Here is a 15,097-nt window from a genome sequence, read left to right as displayed (position 1 = left end):
CAGGCCATTCTTAAGAGCGCCCTCGTTCCAGCATTTCGAATTTGTTCCGTTCCGTTCCTTGCTCCGCTCATCTCTGCTGAGCCATGTCGTTCCCGAAGGCTCCGCTCAAGCGCTTCAACGAAGCACCAGGTAAGGCTTTTTTCTGGAGGGGAGTGGGGGTACTGGGCAGGGTGGCGTTCTCCCTTTTCAGATTCCTGCCTTAGCTTGCTTTCTGCGGGGCTCGTGTGATAATAGACGCGGGCTTGGGGGTCTCTACCTTAGGGTTGCCAATCTCCAGATGGGGGGCAGGGGATCCCCCGGGTTGGAGGCCCTCCCCTGCTTCAGGGTCATCAGAAAGCGGGGGGAAGGGGAGGGAAATGTCTGCTGGGAACTCCATTATTCCCTATGGAGACTTATTGCCATAGAAAATAATGGAGAATTGATCTGCTGGGCTCTGGGGCTCTAGGGGGGGGGCTGTTTTTTAAGGTAGAGGCACCAAATATTCAGCACAGCATCTAGTGCCTCTCCCCCAAAATATCCCCCATGTTTCAAAACCGTTGGACCAGGGGGTCCAATTCTATGAGCCCCTAAAGAAGGTGCCCCTATCCTTCATTATTTCCTATGGAAGGAAGGCATTGAAAAGGTGTGCCGTCCCTTTAAATGTGATGGCTAGAACTCCCTTTGGAGTTCAATTATGCTTGTCACAGCCTTGATCTTGGCTCCACCCCTAATGCCTCCTGGCTCCACCCCCAAAGTCTCCTGGCTCCACCCCCAAAGTCCCCAGATATTTCTTAAAGTGGACTTGGCAACCTACACTACCTATAGTACAAGGGCTACATGGTAGGTTCCCCGAACTTGCTCTGCCCAGGGCCCCAGCAGCAACCAATCATACCCCCTGCACCACCAGGGCCTTTGCAATTTTGTTCTTGTTGTAAAAAAGCAACTGAATATCAATATATTATAGCTGTGATCAGGCTTCAGAGTCAACGGGAGCCCACAAGAGTACAGCTCCTGAACCTTTCTGAGAGTTCCACCTCCTCCTTCCCACCTTGTCCATTGAATTGTATGGGGAGGGACGGTGGCTCAGTGGTAGAGCATCTGCTTGGGAAGCAGAAGGTCCCAGGTTCAATCCCTGGCATCTCCAAAAAAGGGTCCAGGCAAATAGGTGTGAAAAACCTCAGCTTGAGACCCTGGAGAGCCACTGCTAGTTTGAGAAGACAATACTGACTTTGATGGACCAAGGGTCTGATTCAATATAAGGCAGCTTCATATGACTAGTAGGTGCAGCTACATAATAATCTCTGGATGAGCTCCACCGCCTATTTTTTCTACAAAACGACCCCTGGATGTAATAAATATACCACGATAGCAACATCTGTAACAGGGTCTCAGAGTTCCTAGCTTTCAATTTAAAGCAAGCAAGTGTCCAGATAATTTGGTTTTGGTAATTACTGAAGTTCTGTGGATAGTGGCTGGGGACTCCCAGTGGGGTATGCATAGTTTAGGAGCTCAGTGTAGATAGGACGCAAAGGAGCTTGCTGTCCAAAGCTGCATTCCAGGGGAACTGATTTCTGAAGTCTGATTTCTGTAGTCTGGGAGTCCGTTATAAGTTCTGCCACTAGTCCAGAAAATTGGCAACTGTATCTCTCACCCTTTCACTGCCTTTCCCCTTATATCACTGCAACAAAAACCATTAGAAGCTTATATTTTTAAATGAAAGTTGGGAATTCAGAGAACCTGCAACGCATACTGTTACATGTGGTATGTATAAAATGATATTTAGTTGCTGATCGAAAACAAAAAGTATTCCAGTGTCAGGAAGTGGCCACTGCATGGGAAATGGCTGCTATATGAAATTCAAACTTCCGTATCCATGGAGCAGCTATCCAGAGTTTGCTGCAGTCTTTCCCAAAACATTTCAGCAAAGCAGGTTTGGGAAAGATTGGAGAATACCTAGGGAATCCTTAGAAGCTGCACAAATGTATTACAATGCAGGGGGGAGCGGAATCTGCCTCCCAGGCATCAGAGTTGAAGCAAATCACCTGTCTGGAAATGGCTTTTCTCTGTAGCTAGTGAGCGGGCTGTGCCTGTTACTGCTTCAGTTCCTGTTTTGCCTTCTTCTATGTGTCTCCTCCCCCTTTCTATTTCTCACATAAGCATGCTTTTTCTGTCTCTTAATCCCTGACTAGGAAGTCTGTAGGGGGAAAAAAAATTGTTTTACTGGATTGTGCCGTGGCTCCGTTTGGTGCAGTATTCTGTTTCTGCAGTGGGTGGGTGGTTGTGGGAAGATCCCAAACTGAATGTAAATGCAGCAAGTTTGTCATCCACATTTGATATGTGAGGTTATGCTGCAGAAAGGTTCCATCAAGGTTAACAGCTGCTGATATCGAACTCTTCTGTTGTCCTTGGAAGCTTTATTTAAGTTATATTTAACCTTTGTAACTTCTCACTGAGAAAGCAATAGCCTGACACTGATTCCAGCTAGGGCTTCTCCTTAGAAATGGAATGCTAGAGTTAGGATAACAAAAGTAGGGTGGATATGGTATTTGCATATTGCTTATTAGCAATGCTGTTGTGGGTCCTAGTTAGTCATTACTTGTAGAATTGTGTAGCCACATTCCACACAGCATTCCAATTAGCAAAAGCTTGTCTAGTCTTGGAAATAATTGGATTTCCATGAAACAAAATATATATGGTGAGGAACTGTGCCAGTCAGGAAAAAATACTTTCCTGAAAGGTGTTCTGATCTCATCACAACTGAGAGTAGACAGCTTTGCGCTAGATGGGCTAACTGATGCTATATACTTAATATGCTTAAGTAGAGGGTGGGTCTATGGAAGTCCTGAGTAGGATCCTAGAGATGGTAATGGAATTGATGAGAGCCTAGAAACCAAAACTTAGATCTAGATAAGAATGAGGTGGTGTTGGTCAATACTGAAGTTTCTCAACAACTGTCCTGGAGGGGGTTGCATTCTCCCTGAAGGAACTGGTTTGTAGTTTGCTTTTGGATCCTAGCTCACAGTGGGAAATGTAGGTCTCCTTTGTGGTATGTAGCACCTTTTATCAGTTCTGAATGGTTTGCCAGTTATGGGCATTTTTTGAAAAAAACATAATCTACCTGCAGTGATCTGTGCTCTGATCACATCCAAGTAAGATTATTGTAACGCATTTCATGTGGGACTTGGGTTGAAAATGGTTCTGAAACTTCAGTGGGTCCAAAATATGGTAGCCAGGCTACTGTCAGAGAAAGGTAACAGGGACTGTATCACCCCTGTGCTGAGAGATCTGCACTGCTTATCCATCTGCTTTCAGGCACCATTGCTACTTTAAGGCCATAAATGGCTTGGGTTGAGAGCTGTCTCCTCCCATACACACCAGCCCCACCAGTTAAGATCTGTCTCTTAAGCCCTATTGTATGTGTGTTCCCCCACCTCACCTGCCATCAGAGGTGAGGCAGGTGGCAACTATAGATGGCATTTTCTGTGGTGGTGCTTCGCCTTTGAAACACCCTCTCTCTTGAGGCTCACCTGGGGCCTACTGTACTACATCAGATAAAAAAAAAATATTTTTTTACTCCTGTCAGCTATTTTACTAGCTTAAAAAAAACCCCACGTTTACATGGTTTAGTTGAGCTTCCTTTAGTAAGATTCTGAAGAGGCAGCGTCAAAACATCCTAAATAAATAAAATACAGGCGATTACCCCATCTATGTACAGACCTGTTTGAATTAATCAAGTTATAATTAATACCTCCATTGTCCAGTTCTGTGCTGCTTCCCATGCATTTTACTGTAGACTTTTCAGAAAGGATAATTGAACTACTCTATAGACACTAACTAGAGTAAAGTAAAGTAGCGCAGGTGGTCTGTGTGGATGTTTATAGTTCTTTCGTTGACGGCAATAGAATTTGGATTGCAGAGACCCAGAAAAAAGCATAAACATTTAAACATATTAAACAATGCAGAAATTACATAATAGGAACATGCAGCAACAGACAATTTAAAAAACCTCCCTGCTTTGTCTGTTAATATTACATTAATGGTGGAATGATTCTGGTCCCAGATAAGACTGAAAGGAAATACTGTGTGTGTGTGGGAGGGGTGTACTGGTCCTTAGATCGCCAATGGAATCTCTCAGTAGATATTACAGTTTGCAAGTATACTGGATAGACTGAAAGCGACTACAGCAGTTTTCCTGCTTTAGGTAGGGATGTCAACTTTCCAGCAATGCTGAAATGAAAAAATGGAAATCTGGGGGGAAATAGAAATATATGCAATACTTACTGCCCTAGCAAACGTAAACTAATTTTACTACTTTAACAACATAAAATGCAAAATTTAGAACTTGCTTAGCATATGAAATCTCAGTATTTGACATATTTATGGGATATAAAAGTTATAAATGCCTTAGGTTTATACAAGCAAAATTGCAAATATACCCAATACTTGATAGAGAACTGCAAGCTGAGGCATCCTTTGCTACATTAGCACATGATCCTTTACTTTTGCTGTCTCAAAAGTTGGGGAGGGGGGGAGGAATTAAACAGAAAACACAAACTTTGTGGTAAATAGGTAAATAACATAAGAACATAAGAGAAGCCATGTTGGATCAGACCAAAAGCCCATCTAGTCCAACACTGTGTCACACAGTGACCAAAAAACCAGGCGCCATCAGGAGGTCCACTATTGGGGCCAGGACATGAGAAGCCTTCCAGCTGTTGCCCCCTCCGCCCCACACCAAGCACCAAGAATACAGAGCATCATTGCCCCAGGCAGAGAGCTCCAACTATACTCTGTGGCTAATACCCATTGATGGACCTCTGCTCCATAAGTTTATCCAATCCCCTCTTGAAGCTGTCTGTGCTGGCAGCCGTCACCACCTCCTGTGGCAGCGAATTAACAAAACATATTAAATAAAATACATGTTCGGAAAAGGAGTTACATAAGAGGTCAATAATATCTGCACAATAAGATGTAATCCTAGCTAGATATGTCTTCTTTCATTTGTGGCTACTGGTTAAAAAGAGCTCAGTTCTCAATGGAACTTTATTTTTTTTTTTTCCTCTGAGGTTTTGGTGCAGTTTCTACCTTACCTCCTTCTCATCTCCCTCTACCCCCTCAAAGAGGGGCAATAAGCTACTTGTTACCAAATCTATTGATATACCTGTTACAGTTGCTAGAGGGAAAGGTGAAAAGGCAAATCCCAAGGGAACAGTCAGGTCAAAAGGACAGTAGAAGCCATGCAGCGGTTGAGAAGTAATGATACCCTCATGCAGATTAGGTATAGCAATGAACCTTGTATTTAAGAACTTTTGATAAGGTTCCACGTACTATCCTTGTTGACAAGTTGGTAAAATGTGGTTTGGCTCCTGTTAGCGTTAGGTGGATCTGTAACTGGTTGACAGATCTCACCCAAAGAGTGGTTGTGAATGGTTCCTCATCCTCTTGGAGAGGAGTGACAAGCGGAGTGCCTCAGGGATCTGTCCTGGGACCTGTTTTGTTCAACATCTTTATAAACTATTTGGATGAAGGAATAGAGGGAGTGCTTATTAAATTTGCAGATGATACTAAATTGAGAGGGGCTGCAAATATAGTAGAAGACAGAAACAGGATAAAGGAATGATCTTGACAGGCTGGAAAACTGGGCTGAAACCAATAAAATGAATTTTAACAGGGATAAATGTAAAGTTCTGCATTTCGGTAGGAAAAATCCAATGCATGGTTATAGGATGGGGGAGACTTGTTTTAGCAGTAGTATGTGCGAAAAGGATCTAGGGGTCTTAGTGGATCATACGCTGAACATGAGTCAACAGTGTGCTGCGGTGGCGAAAAAGGCAAATGCAATTCTGGGCTGTATCAACAGAAATATAGTGTCCAGATCATGTGATGTGATGGTATTGCTTTACTCCGCTCTGGTAAGACCTCACCTGTAGTATGGTGTTCAGTTTTGGGCACCACATTTTAAGAAGGATATAGACAAGCTGGAACGGGTCCAGAGGAGGGTGATGAAGATGGTGAGGGGTCTGGAGACCAAGTCCTATGAGGAAAGGTTGAAGGAGCTGGGCATGTTTAGCCTGAAGAGGAGGAGGCTGAGAGGATATGATCACCATCTTCAAGTACTTGAAGGGCTGCCATATAGAGGATGATGTGGAATTGTTTTCTGTGGCCTCGGAAGGTAGGACCAGAACCAATGGGTTGAAATTAAATCAAAAGAGTTTCCGGCTCAACATTAGGAAGAACTTCCTGACAGAGCGATTCCTCAGTGGAACAGGCTCCCTCGGGAGGTGGTGGGCTCTCCTTCCTTGGAGGTTTTTAAACAGAGGCTGGATGGCCATCTGACAGCAACGAAGATCCTGTGAATTTAGGGGGAGGTGTTTGTGAGTTTCCTGTATTGTGCAGGGGGTTGGACCTAGAGGTACCTTCCAACTCTATGATTCTATTATTCTGTTTATGTCTACAGCGTTCCAACCTCATATTTAAAAACATTTTAGTCATTCCAAGAGAGAAAATACTTAATTGTTTTTTTTTTCCTTCAGTACTCAATTTTTCCTAGCTTTTTCTGTTGAAAACATTTGGGAGGAAGCTTCAGAGAAAAATGGGGGGGAACACCTCTTCCCCCAGTTTTCCAGTTCGCCCCCTTCATATCTCTACTTGTTCTTATGGTGGAAAGATGTATTTAACTTACAAAGTTGTGGATGGGGAAGTTATATTGCTCTCCAGCATCATACTTAACAGGGCTGAACTGTGCCCAACTAATTGCCTGGGTAATTCAGCTTGCTCTAACATTCCCATTTTTCTATGTAAAGAACATTTTTATAGTTATATTAGTCCAGGCCAGGGATGTCAAACATGTGGCCTGGGGGTTGAATCAGGCCCTCCGAGGGCTCCTAGAGAGCCAATTTGGTGTTGTGGTTAAGCGCACGAACTCTTATCTGGGAGAACTGGGTTTGATTCCCCACTTCTCCACTTGCAGCTGCTGGAATGGCCTTAGGTCATCCATAGCTCTTGAAAGGGCTGCTGCTGTAAGAGCTCTCTCAGCCCCACCTACCTCTCAGCGAGTCTGTTGTTGGGGGGGGAGGTAAAGAAGATTGTGACCACTCTGAGATTCAAAGTATAGGGCGGGATATAAATCCAATACCCTCCTCCTCCTCCTCTCAGGCCCCCAACCAGCTGGCTGTCATCTGCTTCCTTCTCCCTCTCTCTTGCTTCCTTCTGCATAACAGCTTGCTTTGCTGTTGCTTTGCTGTTCAATCACACAGGAGCTACAGAGCTAAACCTCTATATTCTCCACTGGCTGAGGCTCCTCCCATGGGGAGGAGAGGGGGAGGGAGAGCTTGCTTTGCCAGGCTCTCTCAGTCGCATAGCAGAGCTGCTGAGCCAAGCCTCTGTTCCTTCTATTGCCGTCCCCTGGGGAAGGGAAGAGCCAGTGCTTCCTTTGAACAGTTCCCTGGATCGCACAGGAGAGATACAAAGAAAGCACCATTAAGACCAACAAGTGCTAATGTATTAATCATGTTTTATTTTAAGGTTTTGTTTCTTTAAAAAATTGTGTTTGTGTCCTTTATAAAGTTTATATCTCTGCTACCTAATCTTAAATAGGTACGTACGAGGCCCAGCCCGACATGGCCAGGCTTGACAAGGTCTCATTTATGTCAGATCTGGCCCTCATAACAAATGGGCAGTCTTTAATGGACTGGGAACAAGTTGAGTTTCTTCTTTGCCAGCTGGAGTAGGAAACAGCATGCTGCTCTCTTGATGGCTTGGATTATTATTTGATGATCCTTTATGATTTCAAAATGTGTAAGCTGCTTTGAGCCCCGTAACCAAGCAGAAAAGTAGGGTATAAATGTTTTAAATAAATAAAAGCTTTACAAAAATAGATTTAAGCAAGCAATGTAGGGGGCATCGATATTTTCTTTAATTGTGTCTTATCCATGAACGTAAGGTTGAGACACTTGTAATCAAGGTTGTGATTCTGGTACATGCTCACTTTCTACCCCCCACCCCCCACCCCACCTCAGCTTGTGCCCCACCCCCAGGCTCTTATGATGTCAAATCTTCAGATGCATCAAAAGGACCTGTGTCTTTTGATAAGTCTCAACGGTTTACAAAGCAGATGGGTAAGTCATCCAAAAATGAAATATCAAAGCTGCTCAGCACCACTGAATTGACAGCTGCTTGGGTGCTTGTCCTGTTCCTTTAAATATTATCAGTGGGCTTGTGATCTGCGCATGCAAAACACTGATTTTCATCTTTCATTGTGTTCTTGACCAGATACACTGCATCTGGTTTATTTATGAAGTCTTATCCTGACTCAACCTGCGGTCCTGTGTACATATACCTAGAAGCAAGCTATGTGTTGCTTACGTATCAACTTGGATTGTGTTCAGTCTGTCAGTGAGGCTTGTGCTAACATTGAGTGCAATGCTAATTCTGTTTATTGCTATCACATGCCTTCACCGTGTCTATAATAAACAAGCTTCTACTATTGCAAACTTTTTGGTTTTTAATGCATACTGCCATATATCCTGTTTGGCTTTACTCGCATGTTTGGCTTTGTTTCATTGTAAAAAAAAAAAATTGTATTGCATTCTGATTTTATTTGGGGTGGGGGGAAGACATGTCATAAAGAGCAGCAAGGAGATGTTGCAAGGGATAACTGCTTGAAACAATAAAAACATAAGAGAGTGCATAAAAGTGCATAAGAGAAGCCATGTTGGATCAGGCCAACGGCCCATCCAGTCCAACACTGTGTATCACACAGTGGCCATATACACACTGTGGCTAATAGCCACTGATGGACCTCTGCTCCATATTTTTATCTAACCCCCTCTTGAAGCTGACTATGCTTGTAGCCGCCACCATCTCCTGTGGCAGTGAATTCCACATGTTAATCACCCTTTGGGTGAAGAAGTACTTCCTTTTATCCGTTCTAACCCGACTGCTCAGCAATTTCATTGAATGCCCACGAGTTCTTGTATTGTGAGAAAGGGAGAAAAGTACAATATTTACTGATAGGTAGTTATTCCAATTTTTCTCATAATATTGGGCTAACGCAACTCTCTGCAAGCAACAGTTAACTGACTTTTTGATGAGGAACCATGTTCCTTGTGCTATCTGTCTATCAAGAACAAGAAACAATGTTAGAAGATTAATATCTCAATAAAGATTAAATTTCTTATAATGAAAAAAACAGAACTAGTAATATTTAGCAATCCCCTCAGACGAAGTGTAAGCTGCCACATTTTCCCACTATGCTCTGACATTTCATTTAGAAGGAAAAAAGTCAGTGGCAATACTCTGTACGTACTTAGCCTGCTTAAAACAATTAAATAAGACTGTGACATTTTATGTAGTCACTGACATGCAGCTTAAGCATACATACAGTTTGTCACAAGCTGTATTAAATCCCAACTACAGGAGACTGATGCCTTTAAAAAATTGTTTTTCAAATGTACATAAAAGTGCATAAACTTTGTACTGCAACTGTTAAGTCAATGAATCCTGATCTATTAAACACTTTCCAGAGAAATCTTGGTTTTCTTAACAGGGGACACAGGATCTCGGCAGAATCCCAGTAATATGAAACCCCCACCTTCCCCAGCATCTGCAAGAAAAATGCAGTCTCTTGGTTCAAAGGTAAGGTAATTACTCGAGTATTTAAAAGATTCATAATAGAGTATTTAAAATGCACACAAATTTAAAATGACATTTTTTTTCTAAGTATCAAGATAGCAAAGACTGTAATAGAAATCTAGCTCTCTCTAGAAATGGCTCTTTATGACAGAATAACAGTGAATACTAGCCAGGTTTACAGGAGAAGCTGGGAAGACAAATGAGTACAGTTGTAACTGAGTTGCAGTTGTTAGCTAGGTTAAAAAAAACAACCCTCAAATCCCATAATCTTTAATCTGAACAGGGAGGTTGAAGGAGGCAGTGATGCATCCACTCTTAAAGAAACCGTCTTTAGACCTGATAGTCCTAACCAACTACTGCCCAGTATCAAGCCTTCAGTTCCTGAGTAAGGTAGTTGGGAAAGCAGTGGCCAAACAGCTGCACTTTCATGGATGACACCTCCATCCTGGATCCCTTCTAGTCCAATTTTCATCTTGGAAATGAGACTGAGATGGTGCTGGTCACCCATACAGACAACCTCCAGAGGCAGCTGCATTAAGGCGGGTTGGTGCTGCTGCTGCTCCTTGATCTGACAGCATCTTTGACACAGTCAACCACACTCTTGACCCACCACTTCACTGATGTGAGGATTCAGGGGATTGCCTTACAGTGGCTTTCCTCCTTTCTTCAGGGCTGGGGACAGGTAGTGGTGCTAGGGGAGAGAGTTTCCTCACAATACCCAATGGATTGTGAGGTTCCTCAAGGGGCGATTCTCTCCCCGATGTGCACCTTTTCACCCATCTGATCTGGGGGTATGGGCTTGGGTGTCATCAATATGCTGATGACACCCAGCTGTATTTGTTAATGGATAGCCAGCTGCCTGCAGCTGCAGACATCTTGGACTGGACTTTGAAGGCTGTGATTGGTTGGTTGCAGCAGAGCCAGATGAAGTTAAATCCATTGAAGACAGAGGTCCTGGACCTAGTTGTTTTTGTGCCAACTGAAGTTGAATCCATTGAAGACAAAGGTCCTGGACCTAGTTGTTGTTGTTGTTGTTGAGCCAGTTGAAGTTGAATCCACTGAAGACAGAGGTCCTGGACCTAGTTGTTTTTGTGCCAGCTGAAGTTGAATCCATTGAAGACAGAGGTCCTGGACCTAGTTTTTGTTGTTGTTATGCCAGTTGAAGTTGAATCCACTGAAGACAGAGGTCCTGGACCTAGTTGTTTTTGTGCCAGCTGAATCCATTGAAGACAGAGGTCCTGGACCTAGTTGTTGTTGTTGAGCCAGTTGAAGTTGAATCCACTGAAGGCAGAGGTCCTGGACGTAGTTGTTTTTGTGCCAGCTGAAGTTGAATCCATTGAAGACAAAGGTCCTGGACCTAGTTGTTGTTGTTGAGCCAGTTGAAGTTGAATCCACTGAAGACAGAGGTCCTGGACCTAGTTGTTTTTGTGCCAGCTGAATCCATTGAAGACAGAGGTCCTGGACCTAGTTGTTGTTGTTGAGCCAGTTGAAGTTGAATCCACTGAAGGCAGAGGTCCTGGACGTAGTTGTTTTTGTGCCAGCTGAAGTTGAATCCATTGAAGACAAAGGTCCTGGACCTAGTTGTTGTTGTTGAGCCAGTTGAAGTTGAATCCACTGAAGACAGAGGTCCTGGACCTAGTTGTTTTTGTGCCAGTTGAAGTTGAATCCATTGAAGACAGAGGTCCTGGACCTAGTTGTTGTTGTTGAGCCAGTTGAAGTTGAATCCACTGAAGACAGAGGCCCTGGACCTAGTTGTTTTTGTGCCAGTTGAAGTTGAATCCATTGAAGACAAAGGTCCTGGACCTAGTTGTTGTTGTTGAGCCAGTTGAAGTTGAATCCACTGAAGACAGAGGTCCTGGACCTAGTTGTTTTTGTGCCAGTTGAAGTTGAATCCATTGAAGACAGAGGTCCTGGACCTAGTTGTTGTTGTTGAGCCAGTTGAAGTTGAATCCACTGAAGACAGAGGCCCTGGACCTAGTTGTTTTTGTGCCAGCTGAAGTTGAATCCATTGAAGACAGAGGTCCTGGACCTAGTTGTTGTTGTTGTTGTTGTGCCAGCTGAAGTTGAATCCACTGAAGACAGAGGCCCTGGACCTAGTTGTTGTTATTTTATTTATATTCTGCCCATTCCTCCATGGGAGATCAGGGCAGAGTACATCAATATAGGTAATAATAAAGTCACAATAAAATCAGTTACAATATTTAGTTAATAGTACAGCAGGATGGTATAGTAAGATGGTACAGCAAGGGGAGGCCAACCGATCTAACAGATAGATGCCCGCCGCCTCATCCAAAAGCCTGGTGGAACAGCTCAGTTTTAGAGGCCCTACGAAAGGCTAACAAGCCGGGTAGGGCCCCGATCTCCATAGGAAGCTGATTCCACCAGGTCGGGGCCAGAACTGAAAAGGTCCTGGCCCTGGTAGAGGCAAGACGGGCATCTCTTGGGATGGGGACGAAGCGACCTCTGGGGCATATACAGGAAGAGATGATCCCTCAGGTATGTTGGTCCCAGGCCGCGCAAGGCTTTAAAAGTCAAAACTAACACCTTGAAACAGACCCGGTATTCTATAGGCAGCCAGTACAGCCGCGTTGTGCCAGCCATATGTTCACCTATATAGGTGATGCAATCAGCAGGTGAGCTGCCGCATTCTGCACCCGCTGCAGTTTCCAGATCAGCTTCAAGGGCAAGCCAGCGTAGAGCGAGTTACAGTAGTCCATCCTGGAAGTGACCATTGCATGGATCACTGTAGCCAGGTCTTGTGGGGATAGATATGCAGCTAGTTGCCTGATCTGCCGTAGGTGGTAGAAGGCAGACCTGGCAGCCGTTGTGACCTGGGCCTCCATAGAAAGAGAGGCATCCAGAATCACTCCCAAACTCTTCACCTGTTGGGCCGGCACTAAAACAGCGCCGTCCAAGACTGGGAGTTGGATGCACGAATCCACCACCCCCCTTGACTCAGACACAGGACCTCTATCATAGTTGGATTTAACTTCAGTCGGCTCTGCTGTAGCCATTCAGCCACGGCTCCTAATGCCTCGGACAGATGCTCAGGGGCGGAAGACACTCTACCACCCATCAACAGATAGAGCTGGGTGTCATCAGCATACTGGTGACAACCCAGTTCAAAACCTTGGGCAAAGGGGCGCATATAGATGTTAAATAATATTGGTGAGAGGATAGCTTCCTGTGGCACTCCACATATAACTGGGTGCCGCAAGGAAGTCTGCTCGCCAGGCACCACCCTTTGTCCCCGTCCCCGGAGGAAGGAGGAAAACCATTGCAAGGCTACCCCCATACTCTGGTGATGGGTCAAGACCATGTCAAGTGCTTCTGACAGATTGAGGAGAATCTGCAGCGCTGACCTGCCTTGGTCCAGATGCCTTCTTAGGTCGTCTGTGATGGTGACTAATACCGTCTTCGTCCCATGGCCCGGGCGGAAACAGGGCTGGAAAGGGTCCAGGGCAAATGTTTCATCCAGGAAGGCCTGCAGCTGCTCCGCCACCGCTTTCTCAACTACCTTTCCCAGGAACTGTAAGTTTGAAACTGGGCGGTAGTTAGCTAATACCCTAGGGTCCAGCGATTTTTTTTTTCAAAAACAGCTGAATCACTGCCTCCTTTAATTTCTCTGGGAATGTCTCTGTTTCCAGAGACAAGTTGACAATCTCACCCAGAGAGTCCCTGACCACAGGGGTTTGGACATAGGAATGGCTCCCAGCCCTGGATGGGGCATAATTGACCCTAGCTTCCATAGTTCAGAGCCTAGGTATGATACTGGATGCCTCGCCATTAGTGGAGGCCCAGGTCACAGCGTTTGCCAAACCTGCCTTTTTTTTATCTTCAGCAAGTCCTGCAACTAGTTCCTTACCTTTCCATCTGCGACCTAGCTACAGTGATCTGCACAATGGGTCACTTTCAGATTGGTCTACTGCAACTTGCTGTATGCAGGCCTACCCTTGTACCTGATCCGGAAGTTGCAGTTAGTGCAAAATGCAGCAGTGTGCCTGCTGTGTGTGACATCTTCACAGGCACACATTCAGCCGGTGCTGTGCTGATTGCATTGGCTGCTTGATAAGAGTTCCGGATCCATTTCAAGGTGCTGGCTCTAACCTTTAAGGCCCTGAGTGACCTGGGCCAACATACCTGTGAGATCACCTCTCCCCTTATGCATCCTGAAGGGCCTTGCATTTGGCCACTCCACATCTGCTGGTAATCCCCATCCCAAAATTCACCTGCCTAACCTCAATTAGGGCAGAGTTGTTTTTGACCCTGGGCTTGACCCCATGGGATAAGCTCCCAATAGAGATCAGGGCCCTGCAGGATCTTTTACAGTTCCACAGATACTGTAAAATGGAGCTATTCCACCAGGCTTTTAGTTGAGGCAGTGGACATCTGATTACTATTCCAGCTCCTCCTTCTCAAATGGTCTGCCAAACTGTCCACTGGGCTGTCGTTGGCAGGGACCTAACCAATTTGGGAGCCCATGGTTCAGGCCTTATATCTTTTTAAATTACAGAGCCAGGATATGATACCTTTAGCATGTCGTATTGTATTGTTTATTATCATTTTAAGAATGATGTTTTTTAGATTTAAAAATTGGGTTATTGTTAGAAATGTATATGTTGTAATCCACCCTGAACATATGAACATTTGAAGTTGCCTTATACTGAATCAGACCTTTGGTCCATCAAAGTCAGTATTGTCTTCTCAGACTGGCAGCAGCTCTCCAGGGTCTCAAGCTGAGGTTTTTCACACCTATTTGCTTGGACCCTTTTTTGGAGATGCCAGGGACCTTCTGCTTCCCAAGCAGATGTTCTACCACTGAGCCACCGTCCCTCCTAAATAATAAAATAAATATTGGCGGAGGGGTGAGGGAATTGGGGAGAAATCATGCAGAGTCACTCAGATTGGACACTCTGCTTCAGCTACATGCACAGTGGCATTCACAGTGACAATGAGTCCACAATTGGGGAATCACCCCGCTAGTTACACTGTCATCAAAATTTGCATTGTTTTTAATGCCACGGAATATTAATTTGTGAAACTCTTGATTTCCCCATTCATGGAAATATGCTCAACCAAATGTTCAATTTAGCCGTCTGTTAAATGTTAAGAGAACTGTTCTCAGAAGAAGACCATTTGTTTAAATGAATTGGGTTGGTCCATAGATCAAATGGAAGAATTTCTGTAAATTCCAGCCCTGTGCAGAGAATAAACTTCTGTCAAGAATAATAGAGGTAAAGTGGGAGAGCGTTTCAAAACTGTACAGTCTGCATTTGTACAATCTGCTTTATGATAAAACTAAGTATAAGCTTTATATTATACTTACCAAGGGTGGGTTGATCCTGGATTTGGTCCTAAGTAATGCTGAAGACATGGTGAGAGATGTAAAAGTGATTGCATCGCTTGGGAGCAGCGACCATAATGTTATTGATTTCACCATTTGTATAAATAGGGAGTTGCTCCCCAAAAACAACACAAGCACTTT

At 44.4% G+C, this 15,097-nt stretch overlaps 1 protein-coding gene across 2 annotated transcripts in view; it reads left to right on the top strand.

The window, feature by feature from the left end:
- The first annotated feature begins 33 nt into the window (after nucleotides 1–33).
- HMMR (hyaluronan mediated motility receptor) overlaps nucleotides 34–15,097 on the top strand; it is a 53,650-nt gene continuing 38,586 nt past the window's right edge. Inside the window, exons 1-3 of one of the 2 annotated variants that reach the window (XM_060240629.1) lie at nucleotides 38–129; nucleotides 7,998–8,096; nucleotides 9,527–9,615. In XM_060240629.1, coding sequence (XP_060096612.1) covers nucleotides 84–129; nucleotides 7,998–8,096; nucleotides 9,527–9,615 — 234 coding nt within the window. In that variant the 5' untranslated portion in view covers nucleotides 38–83. Of the gene's footprint in view, nucleotides 130–7,997; nucleotides 8,097–9,526; nucleotides 9,616–15,097 lie in introns of both variants that reach the window. The other variant, XM_060240630.1, reaches the window with a different exon arrangement.

Source organism: Heteronotia binoei, chromosome 5 (assembly GCF_032191835.1).
Source record: "Heteronotia binoei isolate CCM8104 ecotype False Entrance Well chromosome 5, APGP_CSIRO_Hbin_v1, whole genome shotgun sequence".
Taxonomy (NCBI): domain Eukaryota; kingdom Metazoa; phylum Chordata; class Lepidosauria; order Squamata; family Gekkonidae; genus Heteronotia; species Heteronotia binoei.
Note: the sequence above shows the minus strand (reverse complement) of the source record. Positions and strands in the feature narration are given on the sequence as shown.